We start from the raw sequence: 16,587 nt of genomic DNA, 5'->3' as shown, positions 1-16,587 counted from the left end.
ATGTGGTGAAAAGAGTAATTCCCATATTGACAACTTGGGAAAGTTAAAATAGTGTGTTCTTGAATCTTTGGGTTTCCATAAATTATGTTTAATTCTGGGAGTTACTGCCAGGTCTTCTGTAAGGATGCTGATGACTTTTTCTATGTTTTTAGGACTCTCTGGAGGAAAAGAGGAAGCGGCAGCGGTCTGAACGCCTGGAACGGATTTTCCAACTTAGTGAGGCTCATGGGGCCCTGGCACCTGTGTATGGGACTGAAGTCTTGGATTTCTGTACCCTGCCCCAACCTGTTGCCAGCCCCATCGGCCCTCGTTCTCCTGGCCCCAGCCACCCCACCTTTTGGACTTATACCGAGGCTGCCCGCCAGGCTGTACTGTTTCCCCAGCAACGACTAGACCAGCTGTCAGAAATCATTGAGAGGTTGGCAGGGCTAAGTGCTAATGGGAAGTGGGTCTTGGGGCCTCTGAGTGGATATAGTGGTTAGGGCTGTTAAAGGTGCTGACTTCTGGGGCCATTCAGAGTTCCATATTTCTACAGCTTGGCTTCTTTTTACAGGTTCATCTTTGTCATGCCTCCTGTGGAGGCACCTCCCCCTTCCTTGCACGCCTGCCACCCACCTCCTTGGCTGGCCCCACGTCAGGCAGCCTTCCAGGAGCAATTGGCTCATGAGCTCTGGCCTCGGGCTCGTCCTTTGCACCGTATTGTGTGTAACATGCGTACCCAGTTTCCTGACTTGAGGCTCATCCAGTATGATTGTGGTGAGTTCACTGGCCAGTGAGGGTCCCTTGATCTCTTTTCTTGTCTTAGTCTCAAGATGGTTATATCAGAGGGATGCTCTACATAAGGTTTCTGTGGGTTTCATTAAACATTAGATGGTCTTTTAGGTTATGCTTATGGGTGAGATGAAACGTAGGCCTTATGATGGATTCTTGGCATTTGTAAATTTGACTTTGATGAAAGTTGAAAGTGTTTGCTAACTCATTTATTCAGTGATTATTTTCTGACCTTCTGTTATATTGTGTATCATTTAGGATACAATGGCAAATGAAATAGTACAGCATGGAGTTTTTCGATTTATGGGGAAAGGTGTGTGCTAGTACAGGACTGCACAGTAAATAGTAGATTTGGGGGAATTCCCTGATGGTCCAGTGATTAGGACTCTTTTTACTTCTTTTTTTGCCTTTTACTGCCAAGGGCATGTTCAATTGGTCAGGCAACTAAGATTTTGTAAGCCACAGGCCAAAAAAAAATGTAAATAGTAGATTTTATTTTGGGAAACTATTTGGATGAGGATCCTTTTCTTTTGGTTAGAATCTTATTGTTTAGAAGGAATTTGGCTGCAGGTAATAAAACCAACCAAAGGTGGCTTCAAAATCTTTTACTGTTTACCAAGTCAGAAATGCTGAGAAAGGGTATGTAACTGGTTTAGCAGTTTACTGGTGGCTTTATGGACCCAAGACTTTGCCTACCATCCTTAGCTTGTATCTTTTTATTCTCATGGTTATTTCCTCGTGGTATTAAGATGATGTTCCAGGGAGTATACCAGTACTCCAAGCAGAGAGCAAGGGGTTGAGACAAAATATTCCTAGCAAGACTTTGATTTTTTTTTCTTCTGGGAAAAAAGCCCACCCAGTTGACTTTGATTCAGAATTCATTGACTCAGATAGAACCATATGCCGATCCCTAGAGTAATCACTGACACAGGAAAGTCAAAGAGGAACTGTGGCTTATTTATAATGATTCATCTTTTGGGGTTGGTTTGAAGCATGCCTTCCCTGGGAATCACCCTGCCAGGTGTTCACAGGATTAGTTGGGTTCTGTTAATCATGAATGATAATAGTGACTAGTTTCTGCTACAGCTCTGCACAGATACTTCTATAGTAACATAAAATTTGGAGCTTTCGTAAATGTCTTAGAAGAAAGGCGGCAGAATTTTTAATAATATGTATTCAACAGCTATTTTAGTAAAATTATTTTATAACATTTGAAACCATTCAGAATAGGTAAAATGAAAGTCTTTGTTGAAAGTGTTTAAACTGATTGAATCAGAAATGTTACAGAAATTATTTTGTATTTGATGGTAGGTTGAACTAGATAACCTCATAAGATCCTGCCTCTGTGGTCTGATCTTAGTGACCTTCCATCCCTGTAAGCTCATGACATAAATGGATTTGTTATCTTGTGAATTGCTTTTTTTGTGTTTTAGCTGGTATAACTCAGTGTAGTGCTGGAAGGTCTCTTGCTCATACACCACTAAGGATTTCTTTTTTTACCCCTGAGGGTCTGTATTACCTTTTCCCTAGACTGAAAGAAGTCAGGTCCAAGACAAGAGCTGACTTAAGAGGAAGAACCCTTAAGGGAAGAAAATACATGTTAAATATTTTTGATCCTCTGGGTTAACCAAAACCCTGGCATAAAACGTTTATCTCTCAAGTACATAGGCTTCCAGTGCTAAGTGTTCTTACTCCAGCTTATAGCTCGTTCCCTATACCCCTTCATATCTCTTCAGGAAAGTTGCAAACGTTGGCAGTGCTGTTGCGACAGCTCAAGGCAGAGGGCCACCGGGTGCTCATTTTCACCCAGATGACCCGAATGCTGGATGTATTGGAGCAGTTTCTCACCTACCATGGGCACCTCTACTTGCGTCTGGATGGGTCGACTAGAGTTGAACAGAGACAGGTAACCCAGGCACCTGCAACACTTAGAGGCTTGCCTCAGCTCAGTCTCCTTTTCTAGGGCTCAAGAGTCTCATGAGGGGGTCCCACTAAGCCTTGGTCTGTTTTTGGAGATATGTCTCCCAATACTGTTCTTTTTTTTTTTTTTCCCTTTTTCCTCTAGGCTTTGATGGAACGATTCAATGCAGACAAACGCATATTCTGCTTCATCCTTTCAACTCGGAGTGGGGGTGTGGGCGTGAACCTGACGGGGGCAGACACTGTTGTTTTTTATGACAGCGACTGGAATCCTACCATGGATGCTCAGGCCCAGGATCGCTGTCACCGAATTGGCCAGACCCGAGATGTCCACATATATAGGTGTTGCCTTGTCTCCCCTTACCTTACTTTTCCTTTGCTAATAGGGTTTTATTGATGTATTTGACTGTTTATACATGTCCTTCATCACCCGCCTAGGCTTATCAGTGAACGGACAGTGGAAGAGAACATCCTAAAAAAGGCAAATCAGAAGAGAATGTTGGGAGATATGGCTATTGAGGGAGGCAACTTCACCACAGCCTATTTTAAACAGGTACTAAGATCTTCCAGTCTGTGTAGGAGAGAACTGCTATGCATATGGGAATTACTGCTGCTTATTAGAAAGGATGCTTTGACCCCCACATACCTGCCTTTTCAACCAGTGATGCTTCTGATACCACTCATAGCTACCAGCTTCATAGCTGTAGACCTGAGACCAACATTCCTTTGGCTCTGACACTCTGTTTATGTTCTTTCCAAAGCAGACCATCCGAGAGCTGTTTGATATGCCTCTGGAGGAGCCATCTGGCTCATCTGTACCCTCTGCCCCTGACGATGAGGAGGAGACTGTGGCCAGCAAGCAGACCCATATCCTGGAGCAGGTGAAAAAAAGAGTGGGCAGGGACTTCCCTGGCAGTCCAGTGATTAAGACTCTGTGCTTCCACTGCAGAAGTTCCATTCCTCGTCAGGGAACTGAGATCCTGCCCTGCAAAAAAAGAGTTGACAGTCCCTAGAGTAGAGCTAACGGTTATAGTGTGTGTCATCTTTCAGTCTCTTGAGTTTGTCCAAGGGGAAAGAACTATTTCTGCTGCTTCCCAGATTACAGTTCACTTTTGATACTTGTGAGTAGATTGCTTATTGGTTCACCTGATTTCATAGATAGAATCACGGTTCTAGGTTTGAATTCCAGCAGTGCGTCTTGATAGTGTCTGTTAAGCTACATCCATTTAATCCTCTGAGCCTTAATTCCCACTTCTCTGAAATGCTAAATTAGAAGGAAGTAACTGAGGGCTAAATGGCATAGTGGATTTAGAAGTGCTTTGTATATAGTGTAAAACTCTTTTTTTCCAAACATTAAAGCATACTAGAATCATTTGGAAGATTTTGAAAAAGATTGATTCCTGGGCCCTGTTTCACAGTCTTTCTACTTAAATCATGATTTTTAAGGATGAGGTCTTGGGCATTTGTAGTTTTTTGGAAGTAGACAGATGTTTTGAAACTACAGGTGTGGATTATCATGGAGAAAATTTTCCCTACCAAGTGCATTCCTCTCATGCTCTAGGCTACTTCCCTCAGTGACTTTGGTGTGATCTCTCTGGATATTCATCTCGGGAATGATCAGATAGTAGTCTGTTGTCCTGAGGGATCTCAGTGCAAAAAAGAATTGTGGATTATTTTGTATTCAAAAAACTACTGCTTTAAAAAGATATGAGGCTGACTTGAAAGTAAGTAGAACTAGAGGTCTCAAAAACAGTTATTTTGTCCCTGGTGGGACTCCTGGTTGAATCTGTTCTATCCTATGTGGACCACTGTGTTGTTTGGTAATTTGGGTGGCCCAGAAGAGAGTTGAGTTATGGTGTAAATCTGCTTTGATGTAAATCTGGCCTCATTTGCCAGAATCAAATCACAGGATGTAAAGAAAGAACTTCTCATGGTATTTCTTCCCCACACCCTTGTAGGCATTGTGTCGAGCAGAGGATGAAGAGGATATTCGTGCAGCCACCCAGGCCAAGGCTGAGCAGGTGGCTGAGCTTGCAGAATTCAATGAGAATGATGGGTTTACTGCTGGTGAGGGAGAGGAGGCTGGTCGGCCTGGGGCTGAAGATGAGGAAATGTCACGGGCTGAGCAGGAAATTGCTGCCCTTGTAGAACAGGTTGGTGTTGGATCCACTAGTTCTCAGCCTTACCCTCCATAGCCCCTTCCTGTGGACTCTATGACTATCTGTCTTTGGTGAAAATAATCATGAGTGATGGGCCCTGGGCACCAGGTTGCTATTTTCATCACCACTGCTCTTTCCCACAGCTGACCCCCATTGAGCGCTATGCCATGAAATTCCTGGAAGCCTCCCTGGAGGAGGTGAGCCGAGAGGAGCTCAAGCAGGCAGAAGTGAGTATTTCTTCAGGGTGGGGATAGAAGTGGAAAGTGACTGCTTTCCACGTACTCTACGTGCTGCTTGCCTCCCTCTGACCAGTCTTTGGGCTCTGTTTTTGATAGGAGCAAGTGGAAGCTGCCCGCAAGGACCTGGACCAAGCCAAGGAGGAGGTGTTCCGCCTACCCCAAGAGGAGGAGGAGGGCCCAGGGGCTGGGGATGAGGTTTCCTGTGGGACTGGTGGAGGCAGCCACCGGCGCAGTAAGAAGGCCAAGGCCCCTGAAAGGCCAGGGACTCGCGTCAGTGAGCGTCTTCGTGGAGCCCGGGCTGAAACTCAAGGGGCAAACCACACTCCTGTCACATCCACCCATCATACCCGCAGCACTTCCACACCCCCTCGCTGCAGCCCTGCTAGGGAACGAGTTCCTCGGCCAGCACCTAGGCCTCGACCCCCTCCAGCTTCAGCTCCTGCTGCAATTCCTGCCCCAATCCCTGTCCCAATCTCTGCCCCAATCCCCATTTCAGCCCCAAACCCAGTAACCATGCTTCCTGTCCATATCTTGCCTTCTCCCCCTCTCCCTTCTGCACAGATTCCTCCCTCTTGTTCTTCTGCCTGTACCCCTCCTCCTGCCTGTACTCCTCCACCAGCTCAAACCCCACCTCCAGCCCAAACTTCTCTCTTAACTCCTTCCTCTCCTCTTCTGCTTGGCCTACCTTCTGTGCCCATGTCTCCACCAGTCACGAACCTCCCCTTGGGCCTGGGGCCTGAGGCAGAGCTGTGTGCACAAGCAATGGCATCTACTGAGTCCCTGGAGCTGGCTGATATGGCCAGTTCCGAGACTTCCCCAATTACTCTTGTGCCCCCTAAGGATCTGTTGCCAGTTGCTGTTGAGATCCTGCCTGTGTCAGAGAAGAACCTTTCTCTCACCTCTTCTGCACCTAGCCCAACCCTGGCGGCTGGCAGCGTCCCCAACGGTCAAGAGCAGGAGGTACCCGAGCCTGCTGAGGCGACCATCCTCTCAGTGCTGCCTGATGGTGAGGAAATGCCCACGTGTCTGAGTGAGAGCAATAGGCTGGAGCTCCCACCCTCAGCAGCATCTGATGAGCCACTTCCAGAGCCACTGGAGACTGATAAGAACTCGGAAGAGCTGGTGGAGGCCCAGACCCCAACCTCTACTCCAGAGAAACCACAGGAACTTGTTTCAGCTGAGGCCACAGCCCCATCAACTTCATCCTCGGCCACCTCCACACCTGAGGGTTCTTCACCAGCCCGGCCCCCTCGGCGTCGTACCAGTGCAGATGTAGAAATTAGGGGTCAAGGGGCTGGTCGGCCAGGGCAGCCTCCAGGTCCCAAAGTGCTTCGCAAGCTGCCAGGACGGCTAGTGACTGTGGTAGAGGAAAAGGAACTGGTGAGGCGACGGCGACAGCAGCGGGGTACTGCCAGCACCCTTGTGCCTGGGGTCTCTGAGACTGGTACCAGCCCGGGAAGCCCATCAGCCCGCAGCATGTCGGGGCCAGAATCCTCACCTCCCACCAGCGGTCCCTGTGAAGTTGCTCCCCCATCCACACTGCCCACTCCAACCCAGCAGCCCTTCATAGCTCGCCGTCGCATTGAGCTGGGGTTAACTGGTGGGGGCAGCTCAGAAAATGGAGAAGGGGCACTGCTTGCCATCACCCCTCCTGCTGTGAAACGTCGGAGGGGGAGGCCCCCCAAGAAGAACAGGTCTCCAGCGGATGCTGGGCGAGGGGTTGATGAGGCACCTTTATCCACCTCTAAGGGAAAAACCAATGGGGCTGATCCAGTCCCTGGGGCTGAGACCCTTATTGTTTCGGAGCCTGTCCTTGCACCCCAGCTTATTCCTGGGCCCCAGCCTCTCGGACCCCAGCCAGTTCACAGACCCGAGCCCATCATCCTATCACCTGTGGAGAAAAGAAGGCGTGGGCGGCCCCCTAAGGCCCGAGATCTGCCCCTTCCTGGGACCACTTCCTCTCCAGGGGATGGCAACTTAGAGAGCCGGACACAGCCACTCCCGCTGCCGCCACCCCTGCCGCCACTCCCGTCCCTCCTGTCCTGTCCCACCGCTGCTGCCGCCAGCACTGTCACCACTCTCACCATTTCAACGTCCCCACCCAAGCGGAAGCGGGGCCGACCTCCCAAGAATCCACCATCACCTCGGCCCAGCCAGCTCCCTGTCTTGGACCGTGACAGCTCTTCTGTCCTCGAGAGCTGTGGATTGGGGAAGCAGCGGCAACCCCAGGGCCAGGGGGAGAGTGAGGGTAGTTCATCTGATGAGGATGGAAGCCGCCCCCTCACCCGCCTGGCCCGCTTACGTCTCGAAGCAGAGGGAGTGCGGGGACGAAAGAGTGAAGGGTCCATGGTGGTGGCTGTAATTCAGGATGACCTGGATTTAGCGGATAGTGGGCCAGGCGGGTTAGAATTGACATCTCCCGTGGTCTCATTAGCTCCAAAACTGCGCTCGACTCGGCTGCGTCCAGGGTCTCTAGTTCCCCCTCTAGAGACTGAGAAGGTGCCTCGCAAACGGGCAGGGGCCCCAGTCGGCAGTGGTCCTGGGCTGGCAAAGCGGACCCGCCTACAGCCCCCAAGTCCCCTGGGGCCTGAGGGCTCAGTAGAGGAGTCTGAGGCCGAAGCCTCAGGTGAGGAGGAGGAAGGGGATGGGACCCCACGGCGCCGGCCTGGCCCCCGCCGGCTTGGTGGGGCCACCACCCAAGGGGACCAGCGTATCTTGCGCAGCAGTGCCCCTCCCCACTTGGCTGGCCCTACCATTAGTCACAGAGGCCGCAAGGCCAAGACGTGAGTGGGCTGCCCTCTTCACCTAGGCTTTCTGCCATAGCCCCTCTCTCTCCATGACCAGGCCTGACTCTGTTAACCACTACTTGAAGTCTTTTGAGGGGGAAATCCTCCAGGGAGACATAGGGGCCTTCTCCCTTCTTTCCACCAAAGTAGGGAGTAGGCATCTGGTTGTCATGGAAACGGGGCTCTTCACACATCCCCTTCCCTTCCACCCCACATGGCTGGGCAGTGTTAAGGGTGGTAAGATAGTCTCTGTCCCCACCCCTTTGTACTTGATGTCCCCAGCTATCTTTCATGGCCCCCCCCACCCTTAGGGGAAGGGGGAGGGGCTTCTCTACAATGAGTTTTTTTTTTTTTTTTTTTTTTTAAGAAGAAAAAAATAATAAACTTAGTTTCTGTATGAGCATCCGCGTAAGGAGGCTTCTGATTTTCTGGTCTGGTGGACGGTTGGGTGGGAACTTGGGTATCATTTTTCTCCTCTTGCTAAGACCCTAGTACTTGATCTCTAACCCAGAATTGTGTGTCTTTGAGGCAGAAGTCGCCACCCAAGAAGAGGGAAGAATGGCAAATCTGATGTGGTAGGGTACCTTTCCCTACGGTTTCCATTTTAAGTCATCCAGACTCGTACGTCTCTCCCTTCTGTTCCCTTGTTCCTGGACTCCCCTTGGGGCTCTCTGACGCCTCAGACTTTGCCCGCTTCAATCCCCTTGCTCAGGTGCTTTCACTCCCTCTTCAGAAGGCAGGCACCCTACCTCCAGTTACTCCATCCTTGCCTTCCCTTGCTTTTCCTCCATCTAGCCAGACTGGTTTGAATCAGCCACACCCCCTTCCAGCTTCTGGGGATCTTCAGATGGTGGCTGGCCACCCAACCCCACCCCTGGGCTTGGCTTGGAGCCCTGAGTCAGCTCCATCTCCACCCAAGCCAAACCAAACCTGAGGCAGAGGCCGAAACTCAAACAGTTCCTCAAGGCCTATCGCCAGGTAAGAGTCCCAGTTCGTTGTTATATTTTCTCTGATCTCGATTCACTGGACCCTCTGTGTTTTTTGATGACTGTGTGTACTGAGTCTGAGTTCTTCCCTCACATCCATTCTGCAGCTTTGTGTACATGGCATTCTTGGCTCTTCGCTTGTCTTCCCTCTCTCATTCATCCTTCCTATCCTTTGTTACTTGTGTTGAAAGAACTGCAAATGGTTTCATTCTGTCTAGGGTGTGGGGAATGGTTGGGGGTGAAGGTAAAAAGGTGGTTTGATGCCAGAGCTCTTGAGAGCTTGGGAAATAGGGGGATGAGAAATTATTAAATAGGGCATCGTTATGCAGGTTTCTGTGTAGGTTATGAGGTCATTTGGACTCTGTTTAACTGATTGTGTTGTGTAATCTGGGTTAAAATGGGGAGAGGAGGTGGAAGGGAGTCTGCATAGCAAGGGAGGCTCTGAGTGAGGTCTTTCTGGTGTTGAGTTTTCTTAGCTATAAAGAGAGCTTAAATGATGCTTTTCCTCTCCTTTCCCCCAAATTCAGGATAGTATTTTCATGTGAAATGACTGATTTCCTTGAGATGGAGTACAAGGTTTAGGGTGCCATTCTCTGATCCCTCAATATTTGAGGGCAGTCTCTAAGGAACTGCAGGGCCCTTTGAAATACAGTTTAAAATCACTGACTGGGGTAGACCTAGATACCTAGCAGTCTTTTGAGATACTGTGTTTCTCTGCTGCCTCTCAGTGTGTACCTCATTTTGCTTTTCCCCACTTCTCAAAACAGTAAGTAATACAGATAATGCTGTGTTGACACCACTTTGCCTTTGAAGGCTGGGAACCTTAGGCTGAGGAAAAGATTCCAGACACACATTTCCTCTCTTGGTCACTAGGGGAATTCCCCAGTAAGGCAGCATTCCTGAGAGTTTGGCTAGGCTACAACATGATCAGGGAGAGGGGGAGAGTCTGAGCAAGGCAGGCCAAGAGTTCAGTTGTTGGGCTTACAAGTATCTTGACTTATCGCCCACAGGTGATGGAGGACGAGGAGAATGCAGCAGAGAGCCTGGTGTGCAACACGGAAGCTGCTTGTTCTCCATCCCCCATTCGCTGCTGCTGGCTCCGCCTCCGCTGCTTAGCAGCTACTAGCATTATATGTGGCTGCTCTTGCCTGGGAATAGTGGCCCTTGTGTTTGCCATCAAGGTGAGGAATGCAATTCCTGTGGGAGCAGGGGTGTGGATGTAGAAAGGCAGTGGTTCTGTATACCTGATTTGTCTACACTGATGAGTTAATAAGTACCTGCCAGAGCTTGGCTGTGGGCCTGGTGCCAGAAGTAAGAATAAGACATGGTTCCTGCCATCAAAGGGCCCACAGTCTAGGGAAAGAGATGGTTGTGAAAATGGGTAATTATTAATAGCATGCAGCTAGCTCATCTGTATTATGATAGAGGAAGCGCATGGTATTCTGGGCACTAGGAATATATGTGATTGCGTGTACGTGTATAAGAGAGAATAGGTGACAGGCATCCTACAGGTGTGAAAAGAAAGTGATGTTAAAGGATGAGTGAATAAGGATAAAAGGGCATCCTATACAAAGGCAATCTGGACTGTTAGTTCAGTATGACTGAACCAGCAAGGAATAGTAAGAGATGAAACCAGAGGACCTGGATTCCCAGGAGCCTCCAGTGCTGTGTTTGGCAGTTTTAGTTTTATCTGTTAAGTACTAGGGAGCCTCTCAAGGATTTTTGCAAAAGAAAATGATATGATCAGATTTGTGTTGCAGTAAAATCCACTCTCAAGGCCTATAAAGAGGATGAATTGGAAGGGGCAAGACTCAGGGCCGCTGAGCAGTAATTGGAACAATCTGTAGGTATTCAGAAGACACTGTGAAGTCTTAGAATGAGCCTCGCCATTCCAAAACATCTGACAGAAACGGCACATGTACTTTTTGAAAGGCCACACAGGCTAACTTAAACATCATACAGGCATTTCCTCTATCCTACTTGTATTTTTATTAGAAATTATTTTCTTATCAAAATAATTTGTGGGTTTCATTATGCAAAATCATAAAAAGAATCCTTAATGAAAAAGATGAGATTAGCCTTTGGGCTAGTGAGAATGGAGTGTTTGATTGGACATGAGTGAAATATTTGTAAGATTGCTCACTGTTTCTTGCCAAGAATTCCAAATTCTGAATGAAACTGAGATGAGTAGAAAAGGTAGAGGAATAAAATGATTAAAAAGTACTTTCCCATATGTGATCTGAGCTAACAACAGCCATCCTGAAAAGGAGGCAGAGCAAAGTTGGGTGCCTTACTTTGCAGCTGAGACATGAAGGAGAGAAACTGGAAAGGGAGGTGGAGTGCATGGGTGTGAGATTCTGAGCCATAATGAGGATGTAGGATTGGAGTGGGACAATGGGCATTCTGCGGGGAGAAGCAGGGGGAGAACCTAACCAAAAACCTGCCCCCACAGGCGGAAGAGCGGCATAAGGCAGGCCGGTTGGAGGAGGCAGTGCACTGGGGGGCCCGGGCCCGGAGGTTCATCCTGGCCAGCTTTGCCGTCTGGCTTACTGTCCTCGTTCTGGGCCCCCTGCTTCTATGGCTGGTCTCCTACACCATCGCACAGGCTGAGTGACCCTGGGTGGCCTTTGCTGAGATCAGCCGAGACATCCTGGATCCTCCAATGCAGTATTGTGAGGGTCTGGTGCCAACAGTGGTTACTTCCTGGCTGGAAGGATGGTGCCTCTCTCAAAGGGCTTTGGAAGAGCTCTTTAGCCTTTTCTAAAAGGCAGCAGCTGAGACTGATGAGGGGAGGTCAGCCTGCTCTATTCTTTCAGTGCCCACCAACCCCTATTCCCCCTAATCTACTCCATCCTAGGGGCCTCTAGGAGGGGAGGTTGAAGACCAGGCCTGATTTTATTAGTATTTGTTTTGTAATAAAAACCTTTTTAGTGGTGAAATGTTCCTGTCTAATTGTTGTTCCCCTGCTTTTCCCTGGGCCCTTGGTGAGAGCCAGACTGAACATGGGATCATGGCGGAAGCCTGCATCTCCCCTTACCTAGGAATTTCAAGAGGAGGAAAGGATCCTCCTTCCTCCCCCCACTTTTTCCTTCTTCTAGAAGTCTCCCTTCTTGGAAAGCCCCACACTTCTCTCTTACCTATCAACAGACTGTGAGGCCAGAAAGCAAGAGTCGTAGCAGCAGCTGCTGTTTATCAAGTGCTAACTATATTCCAGGCTGTGTTCTAAGCATTTTATATTTCTTCTTCACAACTCAAAATCACTCAATGGTAGGTACTGTTGTTCTTATTTTATAGTTGAGGAAACAGGCATGGATTTTCCAAGGTCACACAGCTAGTAAGTGGCATAATTGGAATTCAACCTAGACAGTTTAGTTCCAGAGCTGAGAGTGGAGTGAAAGGATTGGATAACAGCAACCACCACCCAGTATGTGGAGACCTGTATGATTATAATGAATTTTCATATCCTTTATCTTGGGTCTCATGATAATATTTTAAACATTTTTTAAATTGTGAGGTACATAAAGGAAAAGATCCAAAACAAATACATAACTTCATAAGTTAATACAAAACATCTGAAAAAACCACTATTCAGTCAAGAAATTAAACTTTGTCAGCGCTCCAAAATCTCCTTTCTACCCGTCCCCATCACTCTGCCTTCCTTTCTTTCCACAGGTAACTTTGTATTTGTTATCCACAGGTATTCTGACTTCTAACAATGTCATTTGCTTTTGCCTGCATTTGAATAGGATATAAATGAAATCAAATGTATTCTTTTTATGTCTTGCTTCTTTTACTTAACACTGCTTGTGAGATTCATCCATATTTGGTGTAACTGTAGTTTTTATTAGTCTATAGTATTCCATTATATGACTCCCTGGTAGCTCAGTGGTAAAGAGTTCATCTGCAATGCAGGAGACCCAGGTTCAATCCCTGGGTCAGGAAGATCCCCTGGGAAAGGGAATGGCAACCCACTCCAGTGTTGTGGAGAATTCCATGGACAGAGAGGAAGCCTGGTGGGCGACAGTCTGTGGGGTTGCATAGAGTTGGACATGACTGAGCAACTAACACACACATTCCATTATATGACTATATTACAATTAACACATTTTCTGTTAGTGAACTTTCAGAACATTTCCCGTTTTAGGATATTATGAATCATGCTGCTATAGACAGTCTTATACATGTCTTTTGAAGTATATATACCCTGGGAATGGAATTTATTTCACCAATACAGACCAGCAGAACACCTAATGGAATTATCGATGTTGTACACTGAAGAGTCAAGGGAAAGGGGCACGTGATTGTGCTTTTCAGTGTTCCAAAGTGTTTCAGGAAAGAAAAGTGAAGGAACTCCATTGTCCAGAGATTAGGACTGTAACAATGGGTAGAAGTTATATAGACAGCAGTGGTTCTGAACCTTGCCTTCAAAATGTAATCTGGGCAGCCTTAAAAAGTAACTTACTCCTGAGCTTTACCACCTGCTCCCTTCCCCCATGTCCCCCACCCCGTCCCCCACCCCACTCCCCACCCCAGTCCTGATATTCTGATTTAATTCATGTGAGGCACTGCCTGGGTATCAGGAGAACTCATTTTAAGGAGATTTTTCACACAAAAAAAATTTAAATCTAGTATTTGATTAATCAGCAGCTTCAGTTTACTAGAATATCCCATTCCTCCAAACTGATTACATGAGATCTTGCTACTTTTTTAACTCTTTATTTTGAAAAAATTTCAAGTCTATAGAACAATAAAAGAGTAGTACAATGAACTCTTGTGTAGCCTTAACCTAGATTTATAATTTTTAACACCTCAACCACGTTTGCTTTGTATCTGTCTATCTTGTTCAGTCACTAAATCGTGTCCAACTCTTGTGACCCCATGGACACAGGCTCCTCTGTCCATGGGGATTCCCCAGGCAAGAATACTGGAGTGGGTTGCCATTTCCTCCTCCAGGGGATCTTCCCAACCCAGAGATTGAATGTGCATCTCCTGCACTGCAGGTAGATTCTTTACCCGTGAGCCACCTGGGAAGCCTTTTTCTAAATACTCATAATTGTTATTGCTGAACTATTTGAGGGAAATACCTTGTGATCTGTATCTCCTAAGAACATATTTTCTCACATAACTATAGTACAATTATATTTAATTCAGAGAAGTTTAACATCAGTACAACATTATCTTCTAATAGTCTATATTCAAACTTGCCAGATGTCCCAGTAACATACTTTATAGCAATTTCTACTTTAGAGTCCAGTGTGGGAACGTAGATTGCATTTAGTTTGTCAGCTCTTCAGCATTCAATTTTTAGTAGGTTCTCATCCTTTTCTTTCATTTTTCATGACATTTTTGAGGTGAGGCCAGTGTGTAGAATGGCTCTTAATTTGGGTTCTTGTGATTGAATTCAGGCTTATGCATTTTTGGCCGAAATCTTACATAAGCTGTATGCCCTGAACACATCACATCAAGAGGCGTGTGTCAGTTTGTCCTTCTATGGCAGATGTAACACTGACAACTTGGTTCTAAGGTAGTGTCAGATTTCTGTGAGGTAAAGATAATTTTTTTCTTTGTAATTAAACAGTTATCTGTTTAAATACCTCACCAAATTTTTCCCAATAACTTTAATGCCTGTTTTGCCCAAGTCAGTTATTACAAGGCTTACAAAATGTTGTTTAACTTTATCATTCTTTCTACACTTATTAGTTGGCATTCTATTATATAGGTCTTTTTCTCCTTCATTTATTTATTTACAATTTTTAGTGTCAGTATGGCCTCAGATTTGTTTTTAAATTCAATTTACTATACCCATTACCACCATTAACCTTTTTAAATAGTTTTGTTGAGGTATAATGGCATGATTTACTTACAGTACACAGATCTTATTGTGCCAATGGGTGAATGTTTTTTTTCTTTTTAATTGATTTTTTTATTGAAGGATAATTGCTTTACAGAATTTTGTTGTTAAAAATATGGAACGCTTCATGAATTTGCATGTCATCCTTACACAGGGGCCATGCTAATCTTCTCTGTCGTTCCAATTTTAGTATATGTGCTGCCGAAGCGAGCACTAGGTGAATGTTTTTACATGAACACGCCTGTGTAATCAGGTGAATAGAACATTTTTAGCACGTGAGAAGGCTCCTTCATAGCTCTCTCAGTGTCATTACCCTTTTTGTCCCTGATTTCAACCTGGTTCTTGTGTTTAAGTTCCCATCTTTCTTCACTTACTTTTTGGCACAAATTATTCCAGGCCCATCTTGTACTTTCTCTGCTTTAGCGTGGGAATTGGCCATTTCTCCCAAGGAGCCCTGGTTCCTTTTATTGAGGACTGTTGCTTTGAAATCAGTATTTAGACACTAGCTGTGCTCACTACTGGACAGGCTCTATTGGTCCTTGGCCCTTTCACAGATTAGAGCAAGAAAATAGCTAATGTTATCTATTCATTCTTAAAATCATACCTCCAATTTCAGTCATAAGGTTCTCTCCCCATTCCAAATATTTCCACAGTAAGAACCTAGACTGCCAATTACATCAATGTGTTTATTCACTTTATTCAAAATAATTGTCCCATTATACTACCAAGCAAATCTACCAAGTAAAATACAAGATTTCTTTGAGTTATTCTGTCTTTAAATGGTATAAGGTCAAAGTACTCCATTAAAAAGTTACTTGGATTCGTTTTTCTCTTCATTTGGTTGCAATCTGAAAGTTATATTTCTCTTAATAAGATAGTTGTTAAAAAATTAAATGAGTTAGTTCTCTGCCTCTATCTGGAATATAACCTACACAAGAGTAGGGACCTAATTTTTTTCTGTTGCTGTTAGTCTATCACTTAGATGCTCAACAAATATTTGTTGAATAAGTAAGTGAATGCTAGGGTTGAGCTGCACTAAGAAAACTTGTGGAGCAAGTCGCTCCTGGCAGAGTGATAACCTGGTAAGCTTAGAACAGAGAGCGAGGGACTTCCTTGGTGATCCAGTGGCTAAGGCTTCATACTCCCAATGCAGGGGGCTCAACTTCAATCCCTGGTCAGGTAACTAGATCCCACATGCCCCAGAACAAAGATCTCGCATGCTGCAAAGACCAAGGATCCGACGTGCCACAACTAGGATCTAGCGCAATCAAATAAAAAAATACATTTTTTAAGGGTGATATTCCTCAAGACTTTGGGGGCGGGGTGGTGGGAAACCGGAAAAAAATGGTCTTCCAGATAGCACTAGGGTTTTGGAATCACCAACTGAAGAGATGAGTTTGAGCAAACTCGGGGAGATGGTGAAGGACAGGGAAGCCTAGTGTACTGCAGTCCATGGGATCGCAAAGAGTCAGACACGACTGAGACCCTGAACAACAAGAGATTTGGAGGTATCCGAGTCAGAGCATCCACAGAATGAGAAAGCCTTTTCTGGCTGAAAGGCCGTGGCTCATAAAATTAGCCAAGTTCAGCACCAGGTTGCGTGCGCCTAACATATTAAGGGCTTGAGTCAGCCCCTCAAAGCAGGCGCTTTGGACCAGGCTGCTAATATTTTTAACACCCAAGTTTAGACAGTGATTTTGAGCGACTGAAGAGACCATGCCGAAGTCCGGGTGGGAATCGTAAGGCCAAGGAGGGCAACGTACCAAGTACCAGGAGGTGACACTTACCGGTAAACCTAACTTCCGGGTCTGTTTTCAGGCCTCTAGCCCTGTTGCTGAACAAGCTCCGCCCTCTGCTGGTCCCAGCAGATACCGT

General features: G+C 46.3%; 2 protein-coding genes and 1 non-coding gene across 5 annotated transcripts in view; 2 read left to right on the top strand and 1 right to left on the bottom strand.

Moving 5' to 3' along the window:
• SRCAP (Snf2 related CREBBP activator protein) overlaps window positions 1-8,276 on the top strand; it is a 30,461-nt gene extending 22,185 nt beyond the window's left edge. For all 3 annotated transcript variants that reach the window (XM_070362653.1, XM_070362651.1, XM_070362652.1), the window contains 9 exons: window positions 153-418; window positions 554-756; window positions 2,508-2,677; window positions 2,837-3,033; window positions 3,130-3,244; window positions 3,453-3,572; window positions 4,650-4,844; window positions 4,994-5,077; window positions 5,186-8,276. In XM_070362653.1, the coding sequence (XP_070218754.1) occupies window positions 153-418; window positions 554-756; window positions 2,508-2,677; window positions 2,837-3,033; window positions 3,130-3,244; window positions 3,453-3,572; window positions 4,650-4,844; window positions 4,994-5,077; window positions 5,186-7,876 (4,041 nt within the window). In that variant the 3' untranslated portion in view covers window positions 7,877-8,276. The remainder of the gene's footprint in view (window positions 1-152; window positions 419-553; window positions 757-2,507; window positions 2,678-2,836; window positions 3,034-3,129; window positions 3,245-3,452; window positions 3,573-4,649; window positions 4,845-4,993; window positions 5,078-5,185) is intronic.
• Window positions 8,277-8,416: 140 nt separating this feature from the next.
• On the top strand, window positions 8,417-12,590 carry TMEM265 (transmembrane protein 265). Its single transcript, XM_070362656.1, has 3 exons — window positions 8,417-8,853; window positions 9,872-10,042; window positions 11,314-12,590. Exons 2-3 carry the CDS (start codon window positions 9,875-9,877, stop codon window positions 11,473-11,475), a joined length of 330 nt encoding a protein of 109 aa, XP_070218757.1. The 5' UTR covers window positions 8,417-8,853; window positions 9,872-9,874; the 3' UTR covers window positions 11,476-12,590.
• A 2,231-nt stretch (window positions 12,591-14,821) lies between these two features.
• Window positions 14,822-14,926, bottom strand: LOC138985660 (U6 spliceosomal RNA). The gene has a single exon (XR_011462705.1). It is a non-coding gene; the product is annotated as a U6 spliceosomal RNA (small nuclear RNA).
• Between the last annotated feature and the right edge of the window lie 1,661 nt (window positions 14,927-16,587).

Source organism: Bos mutus, chromosome 25 (genome assembly GCF_027580195.1).
Source record: "Bos mutus isolate GX-2022 chromosome 25, NWIPB_WYAK_1.1, whole genome shotgun sequence".
NCBI lineage: Eukaryota > Metazoa > Chordata > Mammalia > Artiodactyla > Bovidae > Bos > Bos mutus.
The sequence above is the reverse complement of the archived record's forward strand: the minus strand, read 5'-3'. Positions and strand labels throughout refer to the sequence as shown.